General features: G+C 36.3%; 1 protein-coding gene across 5 annotated transcripts in view; it reads left to right on the forward strand.

Annotated features, from left to right (window-relative positions):
* Window positions 1-19308, forward strand: part of ankfn1a (ankyrin repeat and fibronectin type III domain containing 1a) — a 97599-nt gene that overhangs the window by 51057 nt on the left and 27234 nt on the right. For 3 of the 5 annotated variants that reach the window (XM_067430135.1, XM_067430134.1, XM_067430136.1), the window contains 5 exons: window positions 4446-4574; window positions 6333-6525; window positions 8422-8632; window positions 15222-15416; window positions 19108-19221. In XM_067430135.1, the coding sequence (XP_067286236.1) occupies window positions 4446-4574; window positions 6333-6525; window positions 8422-8632; window positions 15222-15416; window positions 19108-19221 (842 nt within the window). Of the gene's footprint in view, window positions 1-4284; window positions 4575-6332; window positions 6526-8421; window positions 8633-15221; window positions 15417-19107; window positions 19222-19308 lie in introns of those variants that run through there. The other 2 variants (XM_067430137.1, XM_067430138.1) reach the window with 2 other exon arrangements.

Below are 19308 nucleotides of genomic sequence, written 5' to 3' on the forward strand. Positions count from 1 at the left end.
ACGCACTCAGCCAGGAGAAGTGCCCATACAAGGAATTCCACCCTTTTAGACATAATACATGACCACACTCTGAATAAAAATGCTGTCTGAAACTTGTTTGAATCCTGAAGGAGTGTATTTGGAAATTAAATGCTCCGTCATACGTCTAACTATTTTTTTGCAATTTTGGCCATGTTTACCCCGTAAATACAACTCCTTAACAGTGTAAATAAGTCCGAATTCAGAATGAAATAGCATCAGACCCCCCCTTTAATTATGCCATCCAGTATCACAAATGCAGCTGCTGCCCTTTTGAGATGATTGTTAGTATACTGTAATGAATTATAAAAAATAAAACGGGGACAACTTTAAAACAGTTTAATCCTAAATAAATATCTCTTATCCCCATATTTTTTATGTGGTGAAATACCATATAATAGTATGGAGTATGACTGTAACGAATCCCTTAAATGCCGGTCTAGTTTCAACTTGCCGCATGCTAGCAACTACTTTCTCCATGGAAGCTTTGCATTGAAAGAGCTAATAAAATATTTTGACTCAGATCAATATTTCATGTCTAATTATTTGACATGACAAGGCAAGTAGCTGTACAACAAGCGGGATAATGTACAACATCCAGCCGGTAGTTATAGGAGAATAAACCCTTCAGAAAGTGATTATATTATATTATATTATATTATATTATATTATATTATATTATATTATATTATATTATATTATATTATATTATATTATATTATATTATATTAAATTAATTATATTATATTATATTATATTATATTATATTATATTATATTATATTATATTATATTATATTATATTTATTATATTATATACACTGAAAAATGAGTTTATATGATTCAGATTTTATTCTGAAATTACTAGTAACTGCCACAAAAATATTTGCAAAGAAGTTACAGTAACTTACCTAAGTTACTTAGCATCAACTATTAACCGTGTTTTTTAGGCACTTGGTAACTTTTGTTGTTTCCAATTAGCATAACCTAATAAAAGAATTGAGAGGCAGGTTGAAGAACCCAGTAAACTGCAGCATCTGTGGCCGCACGTCACAAGTGTTGTGTAAGATAATGAACAATGAAGCTGTCTTTCATGTTGGCATATATTCAGCTTTAATAAAGAACACAGACCTAAATCTCTGTTGCAGCAATTTTGCATTCTCCTTTTTCCATCACCTTATTGTTTTTACCTTCACCTTCTGTCTCTACTACATTTGTCTTTGAAGGTCTTGTTTTCTTCTCAAGATTTTGATTGAATTATATCAGGATGTTATTTATGTGGTTACACTTGAAAGCTGGGTGAGAGTATAGTAGGAAAATGCGTCCTGTCTGTCACTTAGCTATCAGTCCATTTGGTCATGAATCATCTCCTTCTTTACTCATAATTGTCTTTATCTCCAGCTGGAATGGTTGAGTAACCTCACCTCAGCTGCAACAAGGGGATTGGTCACCAGCGTACTTCTACAACTGTGGTGAAGGACTGCCATTAGCACCTCTGTGTTCAGTGAGCATTTTGCATGAGAAACAAATGGCCTGAGCTGTTTTCTGAAAATTAAAGCATTCATTAATATGCAAGTAGATAGAGAGATAATAAGCCATATTAGTATAATATTCCTGTTTCCCCAGGGGCCCACACGACTGTAGATGTAGAGTAGAATTACAATGAATCTGAGCACATTTGACCTTTTTTTGTAGTGTAATTCAGATTTCATCTTTTAAAGCATATATTACTTCTTAGACTCTTCGAAACAACCTCCACCAGTTAATGGAACTGTAATTTTCCATTGGCCATTGGAGACCATACAAATCAGGGCATGCATTTGTGCACTAGGGCACTAAACAAACAGTCAAGCATTTCAGCTATTAAGTCAGTATTAATGGATTAAAAGCATTACATGCAGTGATTGAGCACTAACCTAAGGGTCTTCACAAATACAAAATCAAAACAAAAAAAACAAAAAAACAATTCCACTATGCTCTGATGACTATTATAACAACATCAACAACAATGGAAAATTACCGTAGGAAATCTTCTAGTTTGATATGTGGCAGTTAAGTTGTGCATCATGTATTTTACCCTCTGGGCATATCTTATATTGATGATAGCCACAAATACATTTTCATCAGATTTGTGATTCATGTTTATTGGCTCTTCCAAAACCTAGTGAACCTTTTTATTGCTGCCTACATAGGCAGCTGCTTTTAAGAAACATCATAAGTGGCTTATTTGGAACATAAATTATATTGTAGTATTTAATTTAATATGGTTTAATATCAACTGAATAAATTATAAGTTATTTTTATAAGTGATACATGATTTAATATAACATTTTATTATTGTTATATATCAAACTTATAAATGATAAAAAAGTTAATTTTATTTATATGATTATAGCATATATTTGTTTAAAAATACAAACAATTTTTGTATTTTAGTATTAGTATTTTTAAATAAATACATGTAATACATTTTTAGTAAATATATGATATAATTATATACATTTAATTATAAGATAAATGTATTTTTTTAAATAATTTATAAATTTGATAATAAACACTATGAAAGTAAATATTAAAATATGTATCATGTATAAAATTAACATTTATTAATTTATGAATTAGTTTTTAAACCATATGTAATGAAATACTAAAATATATATAATTTATTGAATTCAAGCTGTTTAATGTTGTCATATATTAATTGGCTTTAATAAAAACCCTAAATCTCTGAGCTGAATGCTTTTACTGTTAAGATTCAGCCATTTTCAAATCACCTTTTTCCATCACCTTTTATTGACACTTTGGCCCCACTTTAACTTAGGTGACCTTAAAGGAACTGTATGTAAGAAATGTATTTAAATGTATCATAAAATGGCCCTGATATGTCACTAGACATTAAGAAATTATGTTAATTTCATGTTAACTTATATCACTGACAACAGTAGTCCGGCCAGGATACTGTGATTTAAACGTTGTTGTTGCAGCCCTCAACTGATGTTGATGTTGGCATGTTGTGTTTTAGCCTGAAGCTCCGCCCTCCCCCTATCGACCAAACACAAAGTCAGTAGTTTTTCAGCATCCGGGTTGCCAGATCTGCTCTAGTTACCACAGCTGCAGCTACAAACGTTCCTGTTGGATCATTCAGTGTATCTGGGTACCTCGAGTCAGTGGGGAGGGGGAGGGATATACACCGCTCTGCAGTCATTTGAAAGTGATTGCAGTACTAGTTTTGGCAACAATCTTACATACACTTCCTTTAACTACTATGGTTTTTACATCAAAAAGTAAGTACAATGTACGTATTATGTTCATATTGTATTGTGAAACACTTTTGCTGATATTGAGGTGGGATCTGGGTAAAGTTAGGGACAGGTGTGGTGGTATGAGTCAGTTTAAGGGTAGAGTTAGGTCTAAGGGAAGAGTCAGCAGTGTAATTGTACACAAATTATTTACAGATGTAATTACATGCAGGTTTTTACATTTGTTTTAGTACAATGTAAAAACATATTTGATGCATTGCATCAAATGATTAATTAAAATGTTAGTACATAGTAGTTAAGGCCACCTAATATAAAGTGGGTCCAATGATTTTCAGAAATTAACAGTAAAAGCAAATAATTTTTATAATGTGTTTTATTTTTTTATTTCTACGAATAGTCATAGAAATTTTGTCTCACTGAGGTTTGTATGTGGGGGTTTATGACCATCTGTTTTCCAAGAATCTGATGAAAACTGATGAAGTGGTGGCTAGTTGAGCTCAATAACAAATGCACCCAGAAGGGGTGAAACATAATCTTAATAATTATGCTGCCTACCTTTTGGAACAGTCCTTATGTGATGTTTTAAAATACTGTGTAGGTAGACAACTCACTAAGGGCTTGAAATAACAAATGGGCGTCAAATCACCTGTGGATCCTGCTCATGTCCACTCCTGACAGTCAGAACGCCAGACTGTTGTTGTGTTGAGGGATTAGATGCCTGTTTCTGCAGATAAGAGAGAGAATGAGAACTGGAGTGATTATGAGAAAAGAACAACAGGTTCCCCCCCCCACCCCCCACACACACACACACTAAACCCCATCTCTTGCACAGCGTGCTCTGGGCATGCTCAGTGGAATCTCGCTTTAAACGCTGTGTGCTTTTGTTGTCTGTGTGTCGCTCATCCTAGAGCCTGCAGAATGCCCCTCTCTCCCCCTCCCTTTCTCTCTCTCTCTCCCTCCCTCCCCCCACTCCATCTCCTCTTCTCTTTCCTCTCACCGCACATTAGCCTGCCAACACCGCGGCGAGATGCGCGTGAAGAGGAGAGCTCCGGTGAACACCTGGTACTCCGGGCAACTCCAGAGCAGGGGTGTCTGTTTTGACCTTTTCCCTCTTCCTGTGCCTTGAATCCGACACTGTCCCATATCTTACTGGGCTTTCTCTCATCAGATCTGAGAGTAGGATCTCCCGACTGGCTCAGAGACTCAACCAGAGGCAGAACGATGCTGCGTTGATTAAGGATTTCAGACCCCTCTTCCTCCTCTCTGGCTCTCCTGGGAGTTCCCAGAGTCTGGACAGGTGAGTTCAGCATCTCTTTCGCTCTCGCTGTACTCTCGTCCGTCCGCAGTCACTCACTCCAAGTGTACTCTTCCATCCTCTTCGTCCTCACAGTGCGATTCCCGTCTCCAGTGTTGCTAAAATTACCCGACACCCCCCCGCTGTTTCCCACAGGTGCTCCTCAGTCATCGTGGAAGCTGCATTTTCCTTTTTTAATGGCTTAATTGGATTCAAGGCATAACCTTAGAGCACCGCTTCGATTCGACCACTCACTTTGCTCGCTCAATTACTCACTGGTGTCAGAGGCTTCACTCTAGCACTGCAGAGTGCATTATTATTAGTGCTATGAGTGGGTGTTTGCACGCTCAAAACTGCGCACAAGAAGGGAAAAAAACAGGACACTACCTTAATGTCATGTCTGACAGGATTATAGACTGCTGGGATGAAAAATACCACATAGATGCCCTACGGTTCCACGCCTTTAAAGGAGATTGTCAATTAAGGACAATTTTGATGTTTTTTTTTTTTTTTTTGAAGAATGAAGTTGTTGAAAGAACAGCTTTGGGCTTTTAATTCTCATTTTTGTTTTCACATCTCTTTTTGCTCTCATGCCCTTAGCATGTTCAGACAATGCATACTCGTGCCAGATGTTTTGACAAATGGAACGGTTATATTTTTTATTGGCATTTATATGAATAGGTTTTGCACGTCATGGAGAGATTGTTGGTAAAGGTGCTACTCATCTGTGACATAACCTGCAGTAAACGCAGATCAAAAATCTTCAGAACAGTCTAAAGAATATTATTTCACAAATATTTGTGTCCATTTATGAATGCATCAAAACAACTATTACCCATGTTGTGCCCTTTTTAATTTTTTTTTAAATTTAATTAGGACATTCTCTATAGCTACTATAAATTCATTGTCTGGGTCTACTGTTATTCTTGGCTTAATTTATTAATTTCCTGGAGTATTTCATTATACTTTAAGAAGACTGAGGATATCCTTGACAACCAGACTATGACTTGAAAGTGAGAGACATTCTGGCTGTCATTGTTAATAAAATTGTCTGGTCCATTTGTTTTGAGCAATATCTGTTTTGACATTGACTATTAATGGCTTGAAATTAATCTGTCAGATTTTTAAAGATAAATCATTTTGATGGAATGCAATTTATGTCTGCGAAGTCTCTTAAGCTCACCAAAACTGCATTTATTTGATAAAAAAAAATACTGTAAATGGTCATATTGTAACATTTTATTACAATTTAAATTTTAATATAACAACCTTTACACCAGTCTTTTAGTGTCATATGATCCTTCGGAAATCATTCCAGTATGCTGATTTTGTTATCAATGTTGTAAACAGTGCTGATTGATATTTTGATTAGATTTTGTAACATTATAAATGTCTTTACTGCCACTTTTGATCAATTTAATGCACCCTTTCTGAATGAAAATCTTAATTACTTAAAAAAACTTTTGAACAATATTGCAGATATAAAAAAGGTTAATTTAGATGTAATATATTAGACTTTTTCTAAAAAAGAAAAAACCTCTATATGCAGTTATTTTGCAGGTATCTTTTGCTTGAGCTGAAGCACTAATGACTATCCAGTGGCCATCTGTCACTGAGGCACTGCTGACTCAGATGTTAGTCATAAATACCGAAACACATGCTAAGAATTTGTTTCGATTGCAGACTCTTAACAACACTGATGCAACAGGCATCACACCTAAATGTGTTTTGTCTGTTCTCTTTCCCTTCTCGACTCCACAGGAACTTCTCCATTAGTATGACACAACAGATGCAGAACCTGCAGCTGACGCAGAGTAAGAAGGGGGCGGGTCCCGCCTCCCCCAATGCTGCCAAGCGTCTCTACCGCAACCTCTCCGAGAAGTTTAAAGGGAGCCACTCCTCTTTTGAGGATGCCTACTTTTTTGGCCGATCCGACCGTATCCGCAAAGCATCAGTGAGTATTTTTCAGACTGCACTCTGTGGCTATTAAACATCCAGCTTAAAGAACCCTAATGGGTATTTTCAATAATTAACAATTTGTCTTGTAATAAAAAGCTCACATTAGCTGACATTAGACGATATATATATATATATATATATATATATATATATATATATATATATATATAGTACTGTAGAATCAATTGAATCAATTGATGTTAACATTCACTTGATATTACACATGATGTTTTGAGCTGGAATGACATTTCGGGTGCTCATGAGACCGTTAACGCTGTGCCGTGCTCTCAGAACTTTCACAAATGTCACTGATTATATAGAGTTAGATCTAGCAATCATCTTGTTGACTCAAGTGCCCGAATGCATCCTTCACCCTTGCTGCCTCCATATGTTTTCATACAAAGATCCAACTCATAGCTGAAGTGGAGAAGCTCTTATTATCTTAATGTAGTGTTCTTTGCTTAATATTCGCTTAAACAGCCCCAATTACATTTTTCTACCTCCACTGCATTCTTTAAGGAGCTGGTCATTTTTATGTCCACCCTCTGTTCTCTGTTGTATGCCTGGTTACAGATATATGCTGGTAACTGAAAAGTGGGGGGCAAACCCCTGAGCAGTTTAAAACAGGCAGTCTGTGCCCTTTTTTTGTTATCTGAGCTGTTTGTATGTGAAAATCTGATGTTTTTTTGTTGTTGTTGTTGTTGTATTTTTTTCCAATGACAGTTGCAGAATCATAGCTTGAAATCCATAAACATGGCTATGTAGTGCACTGCAAAAAATTATTTGTTCAAGTATCATAATCAGTCTGTTTAAATGAGACAAAATTTGTTTTCCATTTGTAAAAGCAAATTCAGTGTCAAATGGTCGTTATCCAGCAATATGCTAATTTGGTGCTCAAGAAACATCATTATCAATCTTGAAAGCAGTTGCATTGCTTAATACACTACTGGTCAAGTTTTTGGAAGGCAAGATTTTTTTATGTTTTTAAAAGAAGTCTCTTCTGCGTACCATGGCTACATTTATTTAATCCAAAATACAGCAAAAATAGTAATATTGTGAAATGTTTTTAAAATTTAAAATAATTTATTCCTGTGATGCAAAGCTAAATTTCCAGCATCATTACTCCAGTCTTCAGTGTCACATGATCCTTCAGAAATCAGTCTAATATGCTGCTTTGCTGCTCAAGAAACATTTATTATTATTGTTAATGTTGAAAACAGTTGTGTATTTTTTCCCAGAATTATCTGAAGAACTGAAAGTACAAGAGAACAGCATTTATCTGAAATATAAAGCTTTTGCAACATTATAAATGTCTATACTGCCACTTTTAAGCAAATTGCTGCTAAATGTATATTCATTTCTTTAAGCCACCCCTTCTTGTATTACCGTTTTTTTTTTTTTTACGGTAATACAATGTTGCAAAATCTTTCTATTTCAGCTCAATAATGTTCTTTTGAACATTATATTCATCAAATAATCCTAATACAAATTTATTTACACAACTGTTTTCAGCAAGGATCATGTGACACTGAAGACTGGAGTAATGATGCTGGAAATTCAGCTTTGCATCACAGAAATAAATTACATTTTAAAATATATTCAAATAGAAACGTTTTTTTCTTTCTTTTTTTCTTTTTTTCCTTCAAATAAATGCAGCCTTGGTGATCATTAGAGACTTTTTCTAAAAACATAAAAAAAATCAGTCCAAAAACTTTTTTTTCCTCTGTATTTTGTGGAGTATTTTCAGGATTATTTGGACGAATATAACGTTCAAAAGAACCGCATTTGTTTGTAATAGAATGTGTTTTTTAATAATGTAAATTTATTAACTGTCACTTTTGATCAGTTTAATGCATCCTTGCGGAATTAAATGTTGAATTTCTCCTCACAGAACATTCAGAGCAGTGACGCTCTGTTCGAGGCTGTTGAACAGCAGGACCTGGATGCCGTGCAGATCCTGCTGTTTCAGTACACAGCTGATGAACTGGACCTCAACACCCCCAACAGTGAAGGCCTGACACCTCTGGATATCTCCATTATGACTAACAACGTTCCCATAGCCAAGTTGCTGCTCAAAGCTGGAGGGAAGGAGAGCCCTCACTGTGAGTATGCATATTTACCAATGACAAGCTTCAAACAGTCAATTCCCTCAATGTGTCTAAAGAGTTACTTGTGACTAAAGTGTTTCCTAATGTTAAAAAGACACTAAACGATACTTTAAATTTCAAGTTTAAATGGAGTAAATCTGTTAATTAGTCTAGTATACTAGTCCTTAACAAAAATGTGACATGGTAACCACGGTTTTCACTAAAAGGCCATAGTTAGTACAGGTATTGTCCTCACCACACATTCTGATGAAAATTAAACATTTGAAAATGCTAGCATTTCAATTTTATATTTGATTAATTTATCTATACATTATCACAGTTATATATTTCTATTTATCTCAGTTTATTCGCTATAGTTTCGAAAATGGTAATAAAATATAACAAAAACTCTGAGTTAAACTGTCAGAGTAAATTAATGTTGATAATGTCGGATAACTTTGATAGAACATAATGTAATGGATTACAATCAACCAATCAGCTGTTAAATTTAAGTACATAATTAGATAATACCAATTTAGGTCAAATTACCAAGCAATGGTTAATTTGGTTCAGTCTGTGGTGTAAAAGGTCACAATAGCAATTAAAGAAAAAACTCGTTAGCAAAACATGGTCAGGTCAAAGTTTCTAAATCATTTTAGTCCCAACTTTTTATAAATTTTACTGGTAGTCCACTGTATGAAGACATGTAATATGCCAAAGTTTACTTTGTTTTGCTATCCTCACTTACGTAAATGAACTATAGTGTCCTGCACATATATGCAGGTCCTTCTCAAAAAATTAGCATATGTGATAAAAGTTCATTATTTTCCATAATGTAATGATAAAAATTAAACTTTCATATATTTTAGATTCATTGCACACCAACTGAAATATGCTATTTTTTTGAGATAGGAATTTTGGGTTTTCAAGACCTGAAATATTTCAGTTGGTGTGAGAAGGAGCTGTATATATACAGTAAGGAAAATAAGTATTTGAACACCCTGCTATTTTGCAAGTTCTCCCACTTGGAAATCATGAAGGTGTCTGAAATTCTCATCATAGGTGCATGTCCACTGTGAGAGACATAATCCAAAAAAGAAATCCTGAAATCACAATATATGATTATTTAACGATTTATTGGTATGGTACAGCTGGAAATAAGTATTTGAACACCTGTCTATCAGCTAGAATTCTGAGCCTCAAAGACCTGTTAGTCTGCCTTTAAAATGTCCACCTCCACTCCATTTATTATTCTAAATTAGATGCACCTGTTTGAGGTTGTTGGCTGCATAAAGACAACTACTAACATGGCCAAGACCAAAGAGCTGTCCAAAAGACACTAGAAACACTAGAAACAAAATTGTACACTTCCACAAGGCTGGAAAAGGCTACGGGGAAATTGCCAAGCAGCTTGGTGAAAAAGGGTGCACTGTTGGAGCAATCATTAGAAAATGGAAGAAGCTAAACATGACGGTCAATCTCCCTCGGACTGGGGCTCCATGCAAGATCTCGTCTCATGGGGTCTCAATGATCCTAAGGAAGGGGAGAAATCAGCCCAGAACTACACAGGAGGAGCTGGTCAATGACCTGAAAAGAGCTGGGACCACCATTTCCAAGGTTACTGTTGGTAATACACTAAGACGTCATGGTTTGAAATCATGGCATGGAAGGTTCCCCTGCTTGATTTTTTATTTATTTATTTTTTAGATTATGTCTCTCACAGTGGACACACACCTACAATGACAATTTCAGACCCGTCCATGATTTCCAAGGGGGAGAACTTGCAAAATAGTAGGGTGTTCAAATACTTATTTTCCTCACTGTATACATACAAATAATGTACAATTCAGTTTATATTATTTTATACTATGGGGCTGTTGAATGCTGTGATGAATGCTGGGGCTGTGATGTTCATATCACTTTTCCAAATGATTTCAGTTATTTTGAATGTCTTTACAGCCAACAACCGCAAAATAACCAATATCCATAATGGCACACATGACCAAGCAAATAAACATAACAAACAAAAAAAAACAAAAAGACAAATTATGTACTTGTTTTTTGCAACAAAATTAAGTTTTGTTACTATTTTTCTCCCATTCTCTCTCTCTCTCTCTCTCTCTCTCTCTCTCTCTCTCTCTCTCTCTCTCTCTCTCTCTCTCTCTCTCTCTCTCTCTCTCTCTCTCTCTCTCTCACACACACACACACACACACTTGCACAGAAAAATGTTGAATGCGCTGCTCTGAGGATTTTATCAAGAAAATAGTTTAGCAACATAATAGCTACATGATATTTCTCACTGATGAGGTAATAACGATGCTGTTCTTGAAGCAGATAAATATACAGTTTTGCTATTGGTAGAAAATGTGCTGCCGAACACTGTTTAGAGATGCACACTGGCTCAGGTAATTCACACATTCTTAATCTCTCTCTCTCTCTCTATCTAATAACTGCTTCAGTCTGCTATCAATGGCTCAAGCCTCCATTTCTGGCTCAAGCCTCTCTTTCTAGCTCTAAAATGATGCTTTGGAATTAGCAACAGAGGCTTGGGATTAGATGCGCAAGAAATTAGTCCTATACACAAGAGCGTTTTAAGTAACAAAAACCGGATAAATGTCTTGAAATAAAAGATCTGAACAATGTATTGTAACTGTATTGTATTGTATTATTCTCAACCTCAGACGTCACATCCACAGACCATTGGCTGAACATTTGATGCATATGGGACACTTTTCTGGAATCACGTCAGTTTCACTTAAGTGTCGAAGTCCTCATCTGACTGGTTGAATTCTACAGTATGTCTGTGAGACGTGTGTGTTGCATTCTTTAACGGTCCACCTGGAAACAAATGCTGTGACTCAAACTTCCCCTTGTTGGGGAAGAATGACGTTTAATTCAGTCAGTCCTCTTGGGCGGTCCTTGACCAACGAAAGCCCAGACCTTATGCCGTCAGCCTGAAGGTCTGGCTATGCGAGACTACTGTAGTATAAGCAGAATAAATGACTCTGGTCAGTTGGATTATTAGAAAATAATGTATTTATATTAACATATTGATTTTAGAGTTGTAGCAGGAACCGTAATTGTTTAATATTGGCTGAAAATATGATTGCTATTGGCATCATTTTTGCTACTACTTTTGAATTTTGTTACTTCTGTGTGCATTGCTTATCATCACATCTTCATCCCTAAGGAATAGAAATGCATTCTATGTGGTTACCTCATCATCAAAAGGTTTTTCTTGCGTCACATGCTTCTGTTTAGCTGTGGCAACCAAAAGCAGATGCTCTATAATTGGACAAGCTGTTTAGATTGAAGCTGACAATAAACAGACGGAGCCAATGTGAGTGTTTGACACTTTGCTTTAGGGGCTCAAGTAATAATCGCCTTTAAGTACGAATACTAGAATAAACTTTTCCATGAAAGCTGCCATAAGCACTCATAATTCTGCTTTAAACATCTAATGACAACTGTCGCAACCACCGAGTTAACAAATTATGCTCATTGTGTAATATTTTGGAAATAACATTGTGCAGTGCCACATAATCTACTACATATAATGAAAGATTATTGACGTCATTCTAGAATTTGTTAAGCGTACCAAGCTATTTTTGCGACAAGCCGAGTATGTTTTTAATGCATCGAGAACAGATCTGTTACAAATATCTGCACCCATTGCCCTTGGATTAATCAATAGTATATTCAGTCCTTTTGGCAACAGTAGAACAGGTGTTTCTTACCTTGAACACCATGGAAAAAAAGTCCCTCCAGTCCCGAGCACTCAGTGCAATCATGAAAAAGCCGAATGTTGTCTGAGACCAAACAGGGAGCACTGTGCTGCAGTCGGAGCGGGGCCGGGGTGGGGTAGACAGCACACGGCATCCCTCAGAAAAATCTTAACAAGGTTTGTCGTTTAATAGTTTAACTTTTCCAATGATGCATGTAACGGGGGGCAATTATACTAAGTGATTTATTGTACCCAGGCTGCAGTTAAATTTCAAAACATTTCATCATGGCACAATCCAATCCTTGTAAACAAACAGAAAATAAACATTGCCGTATTTTCCCCTCCTGGGCTTTCGCATTATATTTATGTCGGGCCAGAAGTGCCAAGTAAATCAATCAGCTTGAGGCCTGACAGTTTGGAGGTCCGACCGAAGGCTGAAGTTAAAGCATGTTTATGGGCAGGACTGGGGCCCGTAATGCCTAAATTTAGGCCCGTCCCAGAGCCCGACAATGCCAACTGTGTGTGACAGCGCAATATCGGCCGACTCGCCCATTAATTTATAGTTTGTTCAATTAACCGCGCATAGTAGCCAGATGTCAATCTTCAGAGCACAGGAAATTGCACCTCAAGACTGCTAATATGGCTGTCTTTTCCACTGCGCCGTGGACCCCCGTGTAAGAGCGGCTAGGCTAGGCCCCCTTTTTTCCAAGTTGACAACACGCACTTTATCATCTCCCCCGGAGAGCTCCCGTCTCCAGGGGTTCGGGCTGGGTCAGTGAAAGAGGGTTTCTTCAGCCATGTATTTATTTGTTTATTTTGCTGTCATGGTCTATGACTAAGGCTCTGAAAGAAAATGCAGCAGTATTCACAGCCTACAAAGAGGACTGGTCAGGCAGTATTCGTTTTACCATGACAAATCTATATGGCCAAACACAGTCCTGTGTGTTCCAGACGACCGTACATTAATCCACACCTCTTCCCTCCACCCCGCACGGCTGACTTCATATGCCGCTATGCTGACACAAGCAGTGTGAGCTTGGAGATTTAATGGTAGTGTAATGGGCTTCCTGTCTTTTCAATCATGACTTTTATTTTTGGTTTATGCAAGTTTGAGATACATTTGATCAGTCTGTTACTGCTGTCTTTTTCACAATATAGTTTAGATCGTAAACAGTTATGTAGATGAATGTGCTTGAGGCCAGCAAAAACTATTGTATCACGCACCGCCTACTTCTAACAGATATTTTTCAAACAGCATTAACTGATGTAGTCATATGCGCATGATCTTGTTTTTAGAGTGCAGAGATTTACATTTCAAGAATTAAAAATCCCGTTCATTGTCTCCATAGATTTAGTCTCAAATTGATTTTTAGCATTACAATATAAACCCTTCAAGAACACCATGAACTTAGAGGTTGTTGAATGATGATTTACTGCCCTTCAAAAGCTACATTTATATTGTAACAAAATATTTCTCTTTCAAAAAAATGCTGTTCTTTTGAAATGTCTGTTTATCTGAGAATCCATAAAAATGTATTACAGATTGCAACAAATTGTTAAAAAACAAAACTGCTTTCAGCGTTGATAATAATAAAAAATGTTTTTTGAGCACCAAATCAGCACATTAAATGATTTCTGAATGATCATGTGAGGCTGAAGGCTGGAGTAATGGCTGCATAAAATTCAGCTTTGCCATCTAATAATAAGTTTTTTAAGTTAAATTGACTGCTATTATAGTATTATATTATATTATATACAGTAGTACTGTTTTTCTTGTATTTTTATTAATTAAATAAATACAGTATTGAAGATCTTACCAACTTTTTAATGGTAGATGCTTCTTTTGAAGACATAACTGTGAATTCATATTTTAAATATAAATATAAAAAATAGCCATATACATGTTAAATAACGTAACTATATTGCAGTTTTGTGTTTCTTGTTTGGAAGTTTATGTAGCTTTTATTTTGTGGCTTTGTTTGTCTTTTGACTGTTCAATCCCACTTTCTTTTTTGTGCAAGCTTTTTGTTTTGTTTTTTAATTTTAGTAATTTCGTGTTATTGGTCACTGGTTTATTGTTTTATGTCTGTCTGTCTCTGTAGCCGTTGAGTATGTTTTTTTTATGGTCTTGTTGGCCTATTTTTGTAATTTTGGGTGATGTTTATATTTAGTCAATTTCATGTTCTTTGTAATCCACTATCTGTCATCTATTTTCTTCCCTTGGTCATGCTTTGTTTGATTTTTTTTTTGTTTTGTTCATGTTTTCAGTGGTTTAAAATTGTATGATGTCTTGTTAGCGTCTTTGTTATTGTCCCATAATCCCCAAGAGATAACGGCTGCTCCCTACACTCTTAAAATGCTTGTTTTAAGTTTTGGAATAAACTTAAAATATAGTTTTTGTTCTTAGTCATTAATTATATGCTGTAGTTTTTGTATTCAGTTTATGTCAATCCTAATTTTCATGGAATTAAGTCTTTATAAATAAATTCAAGGACATAACCTAGTACATGTTTTCAATATTTGTTCTTCCAACCAAAGTTTGTAATGTGATTTGCCTTGGAGCTGGTGGGTTTGGTTCAAGACAACTCTCAATTGAAGAATATTTTTACTGATAATATTGGAAATAAACAGAAACATTTCTTCCAGAACCAAGGCTGATGAAAAAGTTGGCGACTAGTTTTGTGCTCCATTGTTTGAGAGCTTAAATGTGCCATTTATTTTCACTTCATAGCATAGAAACAGTTTGAAAAAAGACGTTGTGACTTGTTTACACCTCACCTTCAAACTGAAATGCAAGGTTATACTCAAGCTTATAAAAATCACACTGAAGGGAATCAATGGAAAGTCTTATTAACAGACCCCTCTCTGTTGTGTTTCAGTTGTCAGTTTGGACAGCAGAGATGCCCATCTCTCAGCGCTGGTGCAGGAAGCCCAAAGGAGAGCCAATGAACTGTCCACCCAGGTGATGAGAGAGAGTCTCAGCCTAGAAACGTCTGACAAGGAAAAACAGCTCAAAGCTTGGGAGTGGAGATGCAAACTCTATAAGCGCATGCGCACAGGATTCGAGCATGCACGTAAGTTGCCTCCAGTACCTAACCTTTCAAAAAAAGGTCATTCATATGCTATGCTACAATATACTCATTGAACTGGCCTTTATTTTCAATCGGTCCTCCTGTCTAATCTATCAGCATCTCAGCTGAAAGGTCATCGATTCCCATATCGGCCAAACCTGTTCACTTTATTAGAGTGGTAAGACTCTGCAAGCAAGCCACTATGATTATTTGTCCCACAGAGATTAATCTCAGGCTGATTGTCCTGAAATGACTCTTGAGCTGCCAACACACACAATAGTGCCCCTTCTGTCATATTGATTACTTGTTATATCAGGCGAGTTTCGTTGGCTTCTTTTTGTAAGCAACCTCAAATGAAGGCAGCTTTGATAAATCAGTGATGTTTGGTCACAGAAACTCTTATAGATTGCAGAGAAGCACTCACAGGTATCTATGAAAATTATTTCTGGAAACACAAGGGCACATTTTCTGTTCTCTGTGCTTTGAGTTACAAGTAAAAAATGAAGGTGCTAACAAGGAGATGGAGCCACATAGCGCTTGCAAGTACATCTAAATGGATGTTAGGGCAGCCAAACGACAGCTAGAATCATGTTTGTAGAAGGTTTGTTATATTTGTGTAAACCCTGAATTCTTGTAAACTGCTATATATAGTCAAACCAAAATGTATTCAGACTCCTTCAACATTTTCTCACATTATCACAGTTTATTCGCTATAGTTTCGAAAATGGTAATAAAATATGACAAGAACTCAGAGTTAAACTGTGCCAGAACAAATTTATCTTGTTCATCTCTAATAACTTTGATTGAAAGGTATGTAATGTATTAAAACCACCAATCAGCTGTCACTTGTTAAATTTAAGTACACAATTTTAATCTTCCTTATCCCTTTCAATCTGGCTTTTGGACAGGGTTGGTAAAAAGGACTAATGCCCTGCTATTTTGTGCTGATTCTGGTTGTCTTCCTGGTCTTATCATGCTTGACTTAACAGCTGCCTTTGAAACTGTATCTTATCATATACTTACCGCTCAGCTATCTGCTATCGACGTCATGAGTAGTGCTTTGTCTTGGATTTATATCATATCCCACTGATAGAAAATTTTGTATTACTATTCATAACTTAAATGTTCTCCGTGTTCTCTCTTAGGGTGTTCCTCAAGGCTCTTTTCTTGGACCACTTTTGTTTAATATTTTGTGTAATATCTGTTACCTCTTGCTCACATTATCCATACTCATGGTCTCAGCTATCATTGTTATGCTGATGACTTTCAAATTTACAGCTCAGTCTCTGCTCTTCCCCCATTAAAATCTGGTTACATAGAAACTTCCTTAAATTGAACAACAATAATCCAGAGGTTGCTATTTTTGGTCCACCATCACTTTTAATGTATGGCTCGACCCTCTGTGTGGTGTTTATATTTGTGTTATTCAGCCAGTGTTCATGGGTCTGGTGGACCCGCTGCAATTTGGGTTTTTTAATTCAACACAATCAAAAATTGTATGTTAAAATACTCAATAGATGTTTACTTCATCCCAATTACAAGCAATATAAACAGCATGTATGGTTAATATTTTATCTTTACCTTTGTTAGATCACATTTAAGAATTGCAACCTCGTGTGGTAATGGGGGTAGAAACAAAACTCACTCTTGCACTCTCTCACACTTACACACAATCACTTTCTCACATGCGCACACGCGCGCACACACGCACACACGCACGCACGCACGCACTCACCCACGCACGCACACACGCACACGCACACACACACACACACACACACACACACACACACACACACACACACACACACACACACACACACGTTGGTCTGTGGTTTACAGGGACTCTCCATATGCGTAATGGTTTTTATACTGTACAAACCGTTTTTTCTATCCCTTTACACTGCCCCTACCCCTAAACCTACCCATCACTGGAAACATTCTGCATTTTTACTTTCTCAAAAAAACATAACTTAGTATGTTTTTAAAGCTATTTGAATTATAAGGACATTTGAAACCACATTTATAGTGTAATACCAGTGTAATACCCATGTAGTTATACAAATTTGTGTCCTCATAAACCACATAAACAGGCGCACACACACACACACACACACACACACACACACACACACACACACACACACACACACACACACACACACACACACACACACACACACACACACACACACACACACACACACATTTAAGTTGTCATTTAAAATGTGTTCTGGTATATTCCTCACAGAAAATGAGCCAAGGCCAATGAGTCTCAGTTTGAAAAAAAAAAATAATTGTATCATTTTTCTTTTGATAAAAAATTGAAACAGGTCCAACAAACCCGAACACCATACAAGGGTTAAAATAAGCCTGAATTGAGTCTACCTATTGATGGGGCCACATTAATTCCATCTCACACTGTTAAAAATATGGGTGCAACATTTGTCTCATCGCTTACATTTCAAGCTCATATAAGTTCTATTACCAAGACTGCATACTAAAAACAGATATTTTCTTACAGTATTTCCAACCCTCCTCTGTTTAGTGTTCTGCTGTTTTTGTTTTTTTTTTTTTTTTTTTTTTTACAGTATATTTGTATGTGTATATATCTACGTTCTATATTGATGCTGTGTATGTGTTATTTCTTATACAGTGAACTTGAGCTTGGGAAAGGCGCTATGTAAATAAAATGTATTATTATTAATTAGATAATACCAGTTTAGGTCAACTAAACCAGTTCAGTCAAACTGACTGAGATGCTCAAACAAAGCAGATGATGTTTTGATATTAACACAGTTTACACTTTTTTATTATCATTTAATTATCAACAATATATGTTCCCCCTCCTTAAATGTACAGTGCAAAGGGTCTCTTACGATGGTTTAAAACACAGTTCCTGGAGTTCTGCAGAGTTTAGCTCCAAATTAAACAAACCTGAATCCTGATAATCAAGGCTAATCAAGGTCTCCATGATTATAAAAGCTGCGTCCCAATTTGCATATTATCCATCCTAAATAGTATTCAAAATTAGAATGAGTATGTCCCAAATCGTAGTATGTTGAAATTAGTATTCCAAAGATACCCAGATGATCTACTTTTTACGTTTAGAATCTGAAGTGCAGATCCGTGCACACTCTAACGTTTAATATTGCCCACCACCCATTGCGCGTTAGATAAAGTGGTTTGAGGGATTAAAAATCAGTATCTAACCTGATTCTAAATGTATTCAGTGTGCTAGCCACGTTACATTTAACCTGTGAACTTTTGTAAAGATACGTTTGGACATTAACTTTTAAATGCATCACTATGCAAATTGCAAACACATGAGGAGAGTTTTCACAACTGGTAGATCAACGTGCTATACATTTTTTACGAATCTGTAGGAAAGTAAATTAAATTGAATGTGGAGAATTTTAACTGTGACAAGATGATTGACAGGGCAGTTTAAACGGTGACAGGGTGCATGTTATTAAGCGACAGAGCTGTCCATTAAAAGTACGTTATTTTTCTTCTCCACAAAAACAGTATATAGTTTTAGGGCAGAGTATAAGTAGGCGAATTGGGATGCAGCGTGAAAGCATCCAGGCAGGTGAATTGGAGCTGGATGGAGCTAAGCTCTCCAGGAGTCTGAGACCACTGGTGTATTATTTGCTAGCGAGATGCTATGTAACCTTTAACCTGGCTCTTTCAGGACCGCCGGAGGCTCCGTTGACAGTGCGTCTGAGTGTGACCGGCAGCACATCTCTCACTGTTAGCTTTCAGGAACCTGCCAGCATGAATTCAGCTGTGGTGACTAAATACAAAGGTCAGTGCAGCCTTAATGTGCGTTTGTCTGTATTACATACACATACACCAGACTGCCTTGAGAAAGGCATTTTATTTTATAGATTTT

Source organism: Pseudorasbora parva, chromosome 21 (assembly GCF_024679245.1).
Source record: "Pseudorasbora parva isolate DD20220531a chromosome 21, ASM2467924v1, whole genome shotgun sequence".
NCBI lineage: Eukaryota > Metazoa > Chordata > Actinopteri > Cypriniformes > Gobionidae > Pseudorasbora > Pseudorasbora parva.